The following is a 15,272-nucleotide window of genomic DNA, read 5'->3' as shown; positions in this document are numbered from 1 at the left end:
CTTCAGGGCTTTGTTATGCCTTGTTCAGTTTCTTTACGCATTGATCTGTTTGGAGATGTTGATGTATTTCCTGCTTCTGTTTCCTTTTGATGTAAATCAAATGAAACTCGGTTACAAGGATTTGCTGAGCTAGCTAGATTACATCTGACTCTTGACATGGTGACAAGAGAGTCGTACACCCAGCCGGATACACAATGCACTCAGTCACCCAGGCTGCAGCAGCAGTGAAGGACGGTGAAGGATGGTCCTGTGGGACGAGGGGGATGGGTGTTCACCCAGTCAAAGGCACTACAGAAAGAGCAGCTGCAAAGGTCTGGCCCCGTGCCCTCGGACTCAGCGGCTTGACAGGCCAGACAAAATCACTGACCTTAATATTCAACACACAGTCCACCTCCATTTATCTTTGGGAAACTCAAACAAAGTTGAGGCTCTGCTATATCAGTGAACGGTTCGTTGTGCAAAAGAAGTACACTTCAGCATACAAGTGTAATAGTTATGGAAACAGTATACTTACATGCAAACTGAATGTAATGGTTTTGACACCTAATTGCAAGTTTATTTTATTTACTGTTAATTTATATTACATGCAATTAGCTGAACTTTAGAATAGGGATGGGTGATACGTTATCGTTTAGGATATACTTTTACATGTGCTTTAGAATATTAGTCAAAACATGACAATAAGTTTACTTTTAAAGCTTGACAAAAGATAATGATTTAAAATGTACTTCATATAAAACTTTTAATTTGGCATTATTACAATGCACTTAACGACTTAAGTGTGTTAAGAAACATGGTCATGAAAGTGTCTCTCTTTAATTTAACCACTTGATTAATACTAGATATCAGTGAGTTATACTAGAAATCAGTAACTTTTTTAATTTTAAGATTTAAAGACCAATACAAATGTACATTCAGTACAGTTAAGCATACCTACTTTTCACAAGGGTTAACAATGACAACGGACATAAATTGCCAGAAAAAAGGTGCCATAGTGTTCCAGTTAGGGTTGTTGATACCAATACCAATGACATTTTTACAGCAAACACTAGGATATTGAATAAAGCCCTTCATATAAATAAATATTAACTAAGAAGCCTAAAAAGTATTTGTGACCCTGGACCACAAAACTAGACATAAGGGTTGAGATTACATCATCTGAAAGCTGAATAAATAATATTTCCATTGATATATGGTTTGTTAGGATAGGACAATATTTGGCCGAGATACAACTATTTGAAAATCTGGAATCTGAGGGTGCAAAAAAATCAAAATATTGAGAAAATCGCCTTTAAAGTTGTCCAAAATTAAGTCCTTAGCAACGAACATTACTCATCAAAAATTGAGTTTTGAAATATTTACAATAGGAAATGTACAAAATATCTTCACGTAACATGATCTTTACTTTATATCCTAATAATTTTTTAGCATAAAATAAAAATAGATAATTTTGACCCATACAATGTAGGCTATTGTTGGCTATTGCAACAAATATACCTGTGCGACGACTTATGACTGGGTCCAGGGTCGCGTTTGTCAATTAAGGCAGCTCTAGACAAGTTTTTAAGTAACTGTTTAGCTAAACAGAAATAAATAACCAGGGTGTAATTAAAAAATGAAGGGCCAGTTTTACTAACAGCTTACGGTAGCGCAAACCGTCTTTTGGCGTAAAATAGTACTGTCAGGTTTTACTAAAGACGCGCAGTGAAGAATTAGCGCTGAAAAGGCATGGGCACATTATGTTTGCGCCTGATATTATTGAATATGCATTTATAGGAGTTTCCCTTTCAGGTGCAAAATTTATGGGAGGAGAATATTCAAATGAATCACGACAACAAGATTTACTAACGTTTGCGCTCAACAAATTACTGGCATTTGCGCCATTATTTAACGCTGAAAAAAAGCATGTCTTAAACTATTTTGCTCTTGAAGTGGCTGTAATTGTTGTTGCTAGGAGGAGGCACTGCAGAGAACAGAGAGTGCTTGGTAGAATGGAGAGGATTTTTTCAACAGGTATTAATTTATTGGGAATGCCAGAAGAACAAATTATCTGAACATATCGTTTGTCATGCCATGTTATTTTTAATATGCTTCAGGAAATAAAAGACTCAACTAGGACTCACGCAATACCAGGTCTATCAAAACTTCTTGTAAACCTTCATTTTTTGGCCTCCGGTTCTTTTCAACGTACCAAGGTTTCTTTATTTGTTTATACTCTAATTTGCACTGCGCTTGGTATATTGTGTTGGCCGTTATGTAAATGAGATGTTGCGTCTGTGTTGGTTGTTGTTAATAAATCACCCGCAGAAATTTCCCCTCCCATCGGCGCTGTTTTGGAATTGCGTTTTTGCGCTAATTTGCCCTGTTTAGTAAAACTGGCCCTATGGGTGTAAGTCTTTGAAAGCTCTGTAATTCTAAAATCATAAATAAAACAAACTGATCAGGCTTTCGACTATACTGTAAGTCTGAATGGCTTTCACTACTCATTTTATAATCCTACAATTGAGACTACACCAAAACACGTCTCCAAGGACGTAATCTTTACAATAAACACATATACAGTACACTGTACATTTCTATACGCACATAGACCTCAAAGAAATCAATTAAAAAAAGAATACAATATAAAATCGTATAGTATCAGTGCATACTGTGAAGTGAACAAAGAGAGTATGTGAAATGTTCTCGAAGAATGAAGCCACGTGTTTCATTGCTATTGTGAAAAGCTGTTTCCAGCCGGACTTAGGATGCATCCTAAAATGTCTGTAACTTAACACTGCTATTTCAACAGTTAAACCTGAGTGCAGCAATAAAACATTTAGACAAAGTGTGTCTACAGATAATCAATATATTTTAAAGAGGTTAGCTGCTTTTACACTTCTATGTACTTTTCAAAAGAGGATACATTTACCTACAGTGATTTAATGGATTGATAATCTTGGCACCTCATTATAATGATGTGTGTATTATGATCCTAAATGTGACCCTGGACCACAAAACCAGCCATAAGGGTCAAGTTTTCCAAATTGAGATTTATACATAATCTGAAAGTCGAATAAATAAGCATTCCTTTGATGTATGGTTTGTTAGGATAGGACAATATTTGGCCGAGATACAAGTATTTGAAAAACTGGAATCTGAGGGTGCAAAAAAATCGAAATATTGAGAAAATCGCCTTTAAATTTGTCCAAATTAAGTTCTTACCAATGCATATTATTAATCAAAAGTTACGTTTTGATATATTTACAGCAAGAAATTTGCAAAATATCTTCATGGAACATGATCTTTACTTAATATCCTAATGATTTTTGGCATAAAAGAAAAATCAATAATTTTGACCCATACAATGTATTTTTGGCTATTGCTACAAATATATACCCCAGCGACTTAAGACTGGTTATGTGAACATATGACAATATTGACAATATATGTTCACATATGTGACAATATTCCTATGAATGATTTTAAAAAAATGTCAGTATGCACAAATGTTTTCAAAAGGCAACTCTCTTATAAATTGCAATTCATCCTAAATTCAAGCGCAATGTGTACAAATGCATCACCTCCACCTAATGAACACCCACAAAAATGTCTTTATTCTTCAGAAGTTCAACATTCATCATCAATGGGCAAGAAAATCCAAGCGTGCTTTTGGAAAATGTTAAATATTAATATTATTTTCACTAAATCTTTAACGTGAATGAATTTAAGTAATTATTGAAAAGTAGCTGAAAAAATGCTGCACATTTGCACATATAATTAAATGAATGCATATTTATTTCTACATTTAATAAATGTAGAAATCAATAAACAATGTAGAATTAATTGAATTACTGGCTTATGAGTAGCAGAAAGTCAGTATGCTCTATAGTTTGCATCCATATGAGAAATTAAAGTCATTATAAATGCTAATTTGTTCCTCACCTGATGTAGGATAAAATCCATGTTATTTAAGCTCAATTCCGATCATATGCGCATTTTATAAATGAAGCCCCTCGTGAGGATCCCACTACAGAAAAAGCGAGGGCCTGGGTGTTTTTTAGAAAACATTCAAACTAGAAAATCTCTATTACTAAAAACCAGACAGCTCAACTACACCACGTTTTTTTTTCTCTACAGTTTCTTTTGTCCGAGACTTGTTAAAGTATCATGTTTCTGATCAAAATTGGATAATTAAACAGTTGGCTCAGTCTATAGTCATGTTTTTGCAAATCTGGCTCTTGCTCTAACAGACTTTGATGATCACTGATAAACCCAACACCTTGTGCTCTGAAACTAAAACCTGCACATCTGTTCTAACAGGATGTGCCCCCAGCTCTCGGTACAATGCAGAGGCAACCCTTCACTGCAAGTCTCATAGCGTAAGTCTCGCTCACACAGGCCCCATGTCAACAGAACGGCAGGCTGTGGTTCTCAGGGGTTTGATTACATGAGAGAGAAAGCCCTTCCACCATCCAGAATGAAGGGCCTCCCAGTGGGAGTCTGACCTCCCTCTCCACACATACTCTGTGTCCTCATACGCAGCGTGTACAATAGCCACTGCCACTAGAACTCTCGCTCGTTCTATTGAGACTTCCAGTAAACCTGTTGGGATTCAAGGAATGTCCATTGTTTTTGGGCGGTCACCCTTTGTGGGAATTCCACAATTCCACAATGGTGCACAATCTGGATAGACTTTGTTATTGTGAAGGCAATAATTAGAAAAAATCCTTTGTGCGCATGTGAAACCTCTCATTAGATGCAACAACCAAATGAGTAAACAGAAAGTCACAGACGTTAAACAGAGCACAGCAGAGATATGGTTAAACAATCATAAATCAAAATAGAATATGCAGGTGCTGTGTGGTAAGTTTTAGAGTTGCACGGTTATGATTAAAATGATTGTTTTTGCTCCAAAAATATAATCACGATTATTAATCACAATTTCATCAGAATTTTCACATAAGCACAAATCAAAAGAACATCAACTCGCATTAATTGCAGCAAACAGCACAAATAACCGTGAGAAAGAAATCCTATATTTATTTGAGCAGAGAGATCGCTAAACTCCAATTTACACGTTTGCCGTGTTTTCAGATTAAAATTGAAAAATTAAAATGAAACTTTTCAATACAAAATAAACAGCACACAAATATTGCAGACAATTATGCTTATTAAAATGGGAGAAGCAGAAATTGTTTTAAAATATGATTTATTGTGCAGCCCTATTAAATTATGTTGCATGTCGAGATTTGGTACCTACTAAAAATTGAAGGATATAGATTATTTAATAAACCAGGCTCCTTTTTTTTTTTTAAATCATCAATTCGTCTTGCCTTCCTCCATCAACCTCTCTGTCAATATAGTTTTAGGTACCAGAAAAAGCGCTGCTTTTTGTTATCACACAAGACTTGCTGACCTGATTTTGGGTATCAGATATAATGGATATCTTTACAAGATCTGGTAAAGAGACTGGATCTAATATTGCTGGAGTTGAGATTCAATCTAACAAAATCGACATGATAACGTCAGCCACTTGTATTGATTGGATTATAGCAGCTTGTGTAACAATCAATACTGTCCATCTGATTTGCAAATGTGCCTGCAGTTCAGCTAAAAAATCCACACAGAAAAGAAAGGCAGTTGGATAAGGTTTTTTTTTCACCCCTCGTTCTTGAAACAAGAGACAAGAGGGGCAAAAAGGTTTTAGAATGACAGTTTTTAAGAAGATGCTCTGGGCCAAATGGCTACTTTTGGTATTCTGTTTGTCATTTTAGATGAAAAGACAGGGTGGAAAAGAACTGGAAAAGTCCTTCAGGGACAGGAAACTTAACTGACAGGTTTGCTGAGGGTTACAAACATCATCTGTGTCAGAATTTAGAAGAAGGAAGACTAGCTCTGGGTCAGTGAGTTTAAGAATCTCTGTAAAATGTATTTGTAAACCATTTTAAAGTTTGCATACAAAAAAAGCAGCTCCATATGGCTTTTCTGATGTCGTAAACTTGCTCTGTAGCTCACCTGGTACAGCTCAAAGACTAGTAGAAGCAAGCTAAAATAGCATGGTTGCTTCAGCAAATGGATTTTTATGTCATGCTTGCTTTTGTTATCACTATAAATTAGGATTAGGTTAAGTGTAGATGGTCTGTTCTTGATAGAGCATTAACATTTTAGTGTCACTCACTTCACACTACATTTCCAATACAAACAACAACCAGCGAAATAAACCATGACCAGATTCATGTTCATCAGTTTTGGTCATCTATTATTTGTCTACAGCCCTGGCTATTGTTTCACAGCTGAAGAAGGAATGGAAGAGACAGAACAACAACAAACTACTGAAGGATGCAACAGCAATGTTGACATTCTGACAAAGCCATTTTACTGGTCATTATTCCTGAAAAGAAATAGCACAGACACTGGAAAAAGATGAAACTTTCTAGTGAGTAAACTGCCTGTGCTCATGTATTTGGATTAGACTGAGTTTAAGGTAATTAGTGCGACTTCCCTACTTTGCTTCCCATAGTGAGCAATTCTTTAAAAATGACTGTATGATTTACATACAATGCAGGTGGTTTAACACATTCCACTTGTCTGCACACGGAAAATGTGTGGTTTCTGCCCAGCAGCCATTCAGAGACAGACCTGTACAAGCTGCTCTGTGTTCTCACGCTTGCCAAAATCTCCTCGTACAGTAATTGTTGTGGCTGAACAGCGCAGACACCATGAAAGTCAGTCTGAGAGACCTGTAATCAGAAGTAGCTTTGAAAACAAAAAAGGCATCTGTGACTGGGTCTACCCTTACCAAACTCTGCCGCATCGCCTTCTGCCAAACCATAATTACTGAGACAAACCTCCCATGTTACCCCCATATCTTAACAACTACCTTGTCACACCCTTATTTTAGCATAGAACATGTACTGACCCAATGGAAAACATCTCAATTATGAAATTCCTGCATCATTTTTCAACTTGCTGGTTGCAAACAGACCCAATATAGGGTAAAACGTGTAATGAGACCCAGACAACATAAACCTCAAGGGAATGCGTTGCCCTTTCTTTGGGTGGTTGTGGATCTTCCTGCTGAGAGGAGCTAAAATGCAATAACAAATTTTAAAGGAATACTACAGGTTTATTTCCCCCTTACTTCTCCATGGGGAATGACATTATGGATGCTCTGCACTTCTCAAAGGTGCAGGAAAATGAGTGATACCAGCCCAAAACAACAGCTGAATGGCAATTATTATATTGAATAAGACTTTATTTTGCAGTGCAATCATTTTGTACAGTTCTCTCAACATTTCATTACTTTCTTGCAGCATATCTCGACATATAGACATGCTTTTATTTTGGTGGAAAAGGGAGGCAAAAGTTTTAAAACGCCTCTCAAAAAGCAGGTGAAAAGCTATAACTTCCTATCCTCAAAAATGTTTGCAATGTGAAAATAAAGTTGGTGTACTTTATAAGCGATCCAAACTCAGCACCGAAAATGATTTGACAGCTTTGATAGGTGAGGAACAGCAAAGATGTTGTTTATGGTCTTCTTGTCCAGGAAGTTATCAGTTCTGTCTCTGCAACGTTCAATTTAATCTCAGCTCATGTCATAAAAAGTAAAAAAACTTAAACTTGCTTACCTATACCAGGATGGGACATTAGTGCATGTGCATAAGACCACATGTCCATTTGTTGACAATCTACAAACTGTTGATAATAAAAGCAATAATAAAAATGAAATAAATAAATAATAATGAACAAAACACAGATTTTCTTTGTTATCAACCTGCCTGGCCCTTTTGCGTGTTTCCATTATCAGCATATTTCGAGCAATTAAGATTTTCATATTCCACTTGCAAATCTTTGCAATACAGCAAATAGTAAAATGAGACGAGTTTCTTGATTTGAATGTTCATCACAAATCTGCAGTTATCATCACGCTACAGTTCTACAGTTTTGCCAGTATTTTCATAACTCCACACTCAGATAAGATGAACTTTTGAAATCCCACTGCTTTACAGAGACCCAAACAAAGTCAATATCGTTTCCTAGACAATTTAAATTGTAGTTTTTATGGATCTTCATTTTGATGAATCAAGACCTTTCAGTCCATGCTGTTTTCACTGTTGATGCTTGAACTAAACATTATTTGTAATGCACCTGCCATCTAATAATCACAATACACTTCCAAAGTCAAAGTCTCTGCTTTCAAATTCTGCCAATTTTTGTGTTGTTCTGGCTCTTTAATATGACGTGAAAAATCGTTTATAGCCTATATCAGTGTGGACAGATCATTCCTTCCTCTTTACTAATATAGTTTGAAGTGCTTTAGATACTAGTTATTGCTTGAAATAAATGCGAATGAACATGAGAAGTGTTGAAAGAAACAGTACAACGTACTGAAATGTATCATGTCTCATGTAATCACTCAATCAGTAATTCAACTGCAGAACGATGTCAATAAAACAGTATCCATAATTTGTGAAATAGCCAGAAAACTAACTCTAGATAGGAATTTGATAAATTTATACACTGTAAAATATATTATTTGAGTCACTCAATGTTGTCTTTATTTTGTAATTTTTGAATAAATCAAGTTTTTATTACCATTTAAATTAATTTAAACAAAATATTGGAGTTAAAACATAATTATGTCATTAAAAAGTATAAATGAAATGAAAACTTTTAATTCGGTATCAGTCTTTCAGTGGAAAATTCTTTTTGGTGAAAACAAACACATGCCACGTTATATATCGCCCTACAGGTCACAGAAGGTTGAAGACAGTACTACAGTCTGCTATATGTCTGTTATTTTAGCTCTCTTCCCACAAAAATAGACTTGAGACACAACAAAGAAAAAATGTCTTCATTTACTAATCAATTGTAGTGCAAGAACGCAGCACTCTAGAGACATATTTAATTTCACTGAAGTAATGCTAGTTAACTCCTTATACTTAAGTATAAAAATACAGTAAATCAATACGTTGTGAACGTATGAATAGATCCTGAGTGAGCACTGAGAGAATGGACAAAGGATATTATGGCTGGTGTCTTTCAAAGCGTGTGAAATCTATTGCTGTAGATGAGTCACATCCACCAAACTGTTCTCAGTGAACGACAGCATGAGCGACTGACTCAACCCTGTGATGCTGTTACTCTCGGATCTCACACAAACACAAACCCCTCTGACTGACGCACATGAGACTGATGTCAAGCATGTACATACATTTATTGAGATGACATGCTGGACTGGTCTTTTTGCAATATGTACATTCATTTCCCCTGTTTAAATACAGGATACAGACATTTGCCTGATCATATGCAAGTATGCAATGAACAAAGACTTTTTTTTTACAGCAGTGGCCACATGAAGGCGAGATCAGGATTTCCCATAATGCCCTGATGCAGTTCAGGCTCTTTGTCTGTGCATGCACAGCAACACCCTTCCTATGTTTACCCAAATGCAGGTGCTGGATGAGGGGTATTATAATGTGACCTTTACACCGTGCAATGGGAGACCCAATACTTTTGTGATTTTTTTTTCATGAGCAGTGGAAACACACCAAAGGAAGAGAACTACAGCAACTCTGTCAATCAGTGCAGTCAACTGAACTAACTTTGTTTGTTTAGTATAATTGTTATAATACATTAATAGAACATTTATAAAGTTTTACAAAGACTGAAACCACAAGCAACACTATTTCTAATTATCATACCATTTGTGCTACAGACATGAATGACCCTACAATTTGCAGCTGACTATGGGTTTGTATAATGGGGTTTTGCAATTATGTCAAACTGACGTGACGTCATTTCAATCCAAATCAGTCCACAAAGAAGCTCATTTGGCGATTGATTCATACTTTCCTTAAAAGTTTTCTCCAGCTGGTAAACACCTTTGAACTACCATTGGTCTTTGGCGAATTCATAATAGGTAGGTGTGGCTACATGGCTTTGCCTTCTTTGATGTGGCAATCCCATTCATTTTTTCTTTTCATTCGCATGTGAAAACAATAACACTGGCAGGCTGCTTTATAGTAGAAATTAAAGTTGTAATTCTACCTGAATGTGACGCCATTTCAAATGTTCAATATTGTAAAGCTACTGTACAAATAAACGTGACGTGACTTGACTGGAGTGCCGAATTCCAGAGCTGGTGCACACATATCCATGATTGCCATGATCAGATGCTTTCTTAACTGCTATTTTTTCCCCAGTCATTTCTGTTGTGTATTTATTTTGTCATTGAGAGCAGCACAAATTTATATATTCATCTAAACCAGGAATCCTCAAATCTGGCCCACGAGATCCACTTTCCTGCAGAGTTTAGCTGTAACCCTAATCAAACACACCTGAGCACGCTAATCAATGTCTTCAGGATCATTAGAAAATCACAGACAGGTGAGTTTGATCAGGGTTGGAGCTAAACTCTGCAGGAAAGTGGATCTCGTGAGCCAGATTTGAGTATCACTGATCTAAACAGTGCAATCAGCAGTAGGGGGCAATGGGATTTTTGCAACCAGTGCACCACTGCTAAGATATTTCCAACTTCTAACCTCTAAGCATGTCCCATACGGGACGAAGAGGAGTAATAATAAAAAATAATAACCTCTAAGCAAAGAAGAAAAAAGAACTTTGTCGTGAGTGTATCAGGGTCTTTTCACCTGGTTGATGATAAAATTAGTTTAAAATATCTCATTTTTGCATCCATGCACAATTAAGTTTTGGTGGAATGGACTTTCAATGTAAGGACCAAAATCTCTCAAGTTTCATTAAAAATATCTTAATTTGTGTTTCTAAGAAGAACTGAAGTCTTATGGGTGTGTAATAACGTGAGTATATAATGACAGACTTTTTTTAATGGCATGAAGTTTAAATTTTCCCCATAATAAAGGAACTCTCTAAACAAGAACTGAAGATGGTCACTAAAATCTGAGTTTGCCCAAAGCTCATTTCTATCCCTTGAACTTGTGTATTTAATAGGCATTCCATTTGTTCCTGAGGATTAGCCTTTTGCCGCAGTGAACCCACAGTGTCCCGTCCAACTTTCTGCCTGGCTAGGCACCCATGGAGGGGCAGTGAACTGTGTGTGATCATGAGGTTACATTTCCCCTGTTGCGTTAAGCTGCATGTTTATAGAGATCTCTGCTCTTATGCTGGCACTACAAAGCTACAGCGATCTGGGAGATTCACATTGTGTTGTTCAGTTCTGAATGCAAAAACCAGCAGGCTCACGCCTTGTCAACTCAGTGCTGTTATGAACGGAGCATGGATTCATGCAAATATCAACGGATTTTCAAAGTGGGATCAAAGGTGGAAAAGTAGAAAGAGTTGGAATGAAAATGTCTGAGAAAGGATCAATGCCATACAATTCTGTACTGTATTTGTGTCTGCACTGTCTTTAAGAAATACTCTGCACACTACAAAAATACATTCCCATCAAATTAAAGAAGAGAACAGGAAATTCCAGGCACCTCTTCCATTTAAACTTCAACAGAGAGTCTCCATTAAATATTTACGAGAATCTCATGAAGACACCATATGGCGATACCAAGATCTAAGGGTTCACATATGGTGTTGTGGTTACGTGGATGGAAAACATTAGATTAAAGCATTAATATAGTAGAAAAGGTTCCACATCACCGGTAGCCTTACCCAACTTATTGTCACCATTATGTTCAGTTAGTTTCAGTTTCATGGACTTTTAGCTTGTATTCTTTAGTTCCTGTCTGCCTTTGTTTGATTTTTCCCACTTGTCACTTGTTGTCATGGTTTACGATTTGATTATTTATGGTTTCAGATGTTGTCATTAATTCTTATTAAGTTTTCTTGTGTTCAGGGTCCGGTCTCATTTGCGTTACGAGTGTTGTCTACTACCTTCTGTCCTGTTTACCTGTGCTTTATTATTAAAGACTTTCTGATGGATATTCGATCGTGTATCATGTCTGTCCGTCTGCAACACTTTGTGAAAATAATCAAATTAGTAAAATGTTCTTTAACAAATATATTCCTGTCCTTCAAGTTTACAGATATGGAAACATTTGAAAGAGTCACTGTGGAGGGATGTGTTTTTAGAGGTTGGTTAGCAAGGTAACTTTGCGTAGTCTGTGAAAAAGAAGAAAGTAATTGTTACCATACTTTTAGCAAAGAAAATCTTTCGCAATTTCACATGTTTCTGACATGTTTTTCCTCCTCCTTTTGACTGACAGGATATAGTTGGCTCTGATCATCGGCTGTTTTTAATCAGCCAATGTCCGATAAAATGCTTCCCTAACTATTATAATATTTTTTATTGTGTTTTGCATCATTTAGGTCATTTATAGGTTTTGTAACTCAATCATCTCAGTAGTTTGAGAACTTTTTTTTTTTTGGATGCTTCTGAAGAATTAAAAAAGAATGTAAGGCACCCAGCTGTCCTTCAACAAGTGTGGGAGTAGGACTGAAACATAACTCGTAAGTGTGAAATTATTCACTCCAGTTTCTGCAGAACATTCCATGAATACACTCCAAATCAGAAAAAGTTTTAAAGACTTGACATTCAACTTTTACTGTTTGTTCATGCATGTTTGGAAGAAAGTGTGAGAATGGGAAAACCTGTTCAAATCAACTACACCATCGTTCAACAGCAGAAGCAAAAATAAATAAATAAAAGTAATAAAAAAAGCTAAAGCTAAAGCTACCAATAGCATAACACTCGGCAAAATACATGATACATCTTAGGATGCTTTCACACCTGGCCCGTTTTCCCCCTTAGCTCGGTTCGTTTGGGCGTATGTGAACATGGCAATCACGCTCGGATCAGTGCCAAAACAACTGGTCCGATTGGCTAAAGTGGAATCCCGGAAAATAACCCGTGGAAATTTGACCAATGAGAGAACAGTTTACTCGTATTAACAAATTTGGTCTGTTTTGAAACTTTGCCGTGTGAAAGCGAACCACACCAAGAATAGAACAAAGCAATCGATCTACAGGTGTGAAAGCACCCTTAGTAAATATGAATTAAATACACCTGGCAGATAGGCTACTCCTTCCTGGGGAAAAACAAACAAAAAACATTTAATTCAACTGACTCTAGTGAGTACAAAGAAACCCCAAAATAAATAAAACGACATTGAGAGTAAAGAGAAGCCTCCACATGAACTACTTTAAACCTTTAAAGCCTTAGGGCATTTCATTCAACAGAAAATGGATGCTCTTGTTCTTTTTTTCTGGATGTTGGCAATGTAGTTCAGTTTACACTTCCATAGCACTGTATTTGCACAAAGGCTATTCCAATTTCATTTAGAGTCATCTGGCATGCATAACAGTTAACGCTGGTAACTGAATGTTGTTGGTTCAAACCCTGCAACGGTTGATTCATTAACTGTCACCATTGTGCCCTTAAGCAAGTTATAACTCCACAATGAACGCACGCAATAAGTGTACGCTCAGACAAATGACAAATGAATGTGCGTTCCTTAAATGAATTAATAAGGGACTCAGCACAAGGACGTAAAATGGTAACATTAATTACAAAGTTAAGTTATGATTCATTTTAAGTAGTTTTATAGGGAAAAACATAACTTTTTACGAAGTTCTTAGGTCTTAGGTGCCTAGTCAGATTCCAGAAAAATTTGCCCATGTAAAAATCCCAAAATACATTTTATTACTTTAAGGACAAATAAACCAAGTAAACAACTGAACTACATTTTTTCTCTCTCCCTATGAATCATATTTAGAGCATGTGCCAACCTTTTAAGACCCACTGATACAAATGCTTTTTATTTGATTTCAACAAAAAATAATTATTCTTTGAAAAAAAAATGACTTAGGCCAGTGCTTGGGACATCATAGAAAAGCACGTATTTCCATATTTCTAAACTGATCTCATGAGAAAACACACATGCATGATTGCTGGCATTTCATATAAGAATAATTTTTAGAAAAAAAGGTTCACCACTAACAACCCAACCCTCAGTGAGCCATAAACAGATCATACGAAAACCTGATGGTGATGTTAATAATAATAATATGGAATTTGACTCTAACTGATGCAATAACAGGTGGTCCAATTCACATTTGACTCCTGCATTATTACTCTTTCCTTCCATTGATTACACATGTACAAATACCACAACCAGAACTGGATTCGGATTCACATTTGAATTTGACTTGCATTCACACTTGGACAAATGTTTCATTCCAGTTTAACTGTAATTCACTGCTGCACGAGCAAGTTCTTCAACACTGAAGAATAGTCCTTTATGTGTCAATCATCTGCTGTGATGGCAGGGTATAATTATCTTCTAGAAGTGAAAAACGATGAACGGTTTGATAAATCTGTCTTCAGCAATCAAGAAGTGTGGGTGTAAAGTACATGCATACGTGCATAACAATCAAAAACACGGGATGTTCTTTTCAGAAGCATTTCTTTTTCTGCCACACGATAGGATCATACAAGTTTGTTTTGTTTGTGCTTGAACATTGTTGACACACTAATCTTGGTTTCACCGAAAGTGCAGATAAACAAAGCACACGCTCCAGATTCTTACACCGGCTAAACTAGACCGAGAGATACCATTTATATCCAAACTTTTTAAAAGCAGCATATCATGCAGGAACTACAAAACTCACCCCTCATCCAGTCAACAACCTGCTTTGGTGTCCACCTCGTCACTGGATCCATTGCTTTAAAACTTCAGTCCAACCTGTTAGAGCTATTCTCAAAAGAGATGAGTAATAAAGAAATAATAAAGCACGTAAAGCACCAGCGAAATAAGATCATTCTTTCAGCTTGTGCTCTAGATCCAGAAGCAAGCACAGCTCTCGAGATATCTCCATATATCCCACGGACTGAGCGATCAGGATAAACTCACGAGGAGAAGAGTTCATGTGTAAACTGTGTATCAGATTTCAGCCCCACGGAGGAGGAGCAACGCTACCGAGCCGCCCACTCTTATTACTGCGTCTCCCGTTTATATATAGGCTATAACCTTTTACTTAAGCATTAGATTTTAATTTTTAGGAGTCATGTTGGCTATGACATAAAGGAATGCATTCGGGAAATTCCTTTGTAAAGTACCAAACTTATTCAGATGTGTTAAATAACATCGTTAAACGAATCGACGCTTATTATTAAATGTTTCTGGGGAAATACTTTTTTCGTTCCTTTAAAGGTTATTTATTATATTAGCCTATTTAAGACATAATAATGAAACGTGTCCCACTTTATATTAGATGTCTGCTGATTCCCTGCAGACTTCTGTTTTATGAACTAGTGTTGTTACTGTTTAACAAAACATATAATAAGCTGAAATAAAATA

At 36.4% G+C, this 15,272-nt stretch overlaps 1 protein-coding gene across 3 annotated transcripts in view; it reads right to left on the bottom strand.

Annotated features, from left to right (window-relative positions):
* The window catches only part of LOC306850853 (connector enhancer of kinase suppressor of ras 3-like), a 65,647-nt gene extending 50,768 nt beyond the window's left edge, over window positions 1-14,879 (bottom strand). For all 3 annotated transcript variants that reach the window (XM_079386781.1, XM_079386782.1, XM_079386783.1), the window contains exon 1: window positions 14,584-14,879. In XM_079386781.1, coding sequence (XP_079242907.1) covers window positions 14,584-14,635 — 52 coding nt within the window. In that variant the 5' untranslated portion in view covers window positions 14,636-14,879. The remainder of the gene's footprint in view (window positions 1-14,583) is intronic.
* Between the last annotated feature and the right edge of the window lie 393 nt (window positions 14,880-15,272).

The sequence above is a fragment of the Barbus barbus genome (genome assembly GCF_936440315.1).
Source record: "Barbus barbus genome assembly, chromosome: 30".
NCBI classification, from domain to species: Eukaryota; Metazoa; Chordata; class Actinopteri; order Cypriniformes; family Cyprinidae; genus Barbus; species Barbus barbus.
The sequence above is the reverse complement of the archived record's forward strand: the minus strand, read 5'-3'. Positions and strand labels throughout refer to the sequence as shown.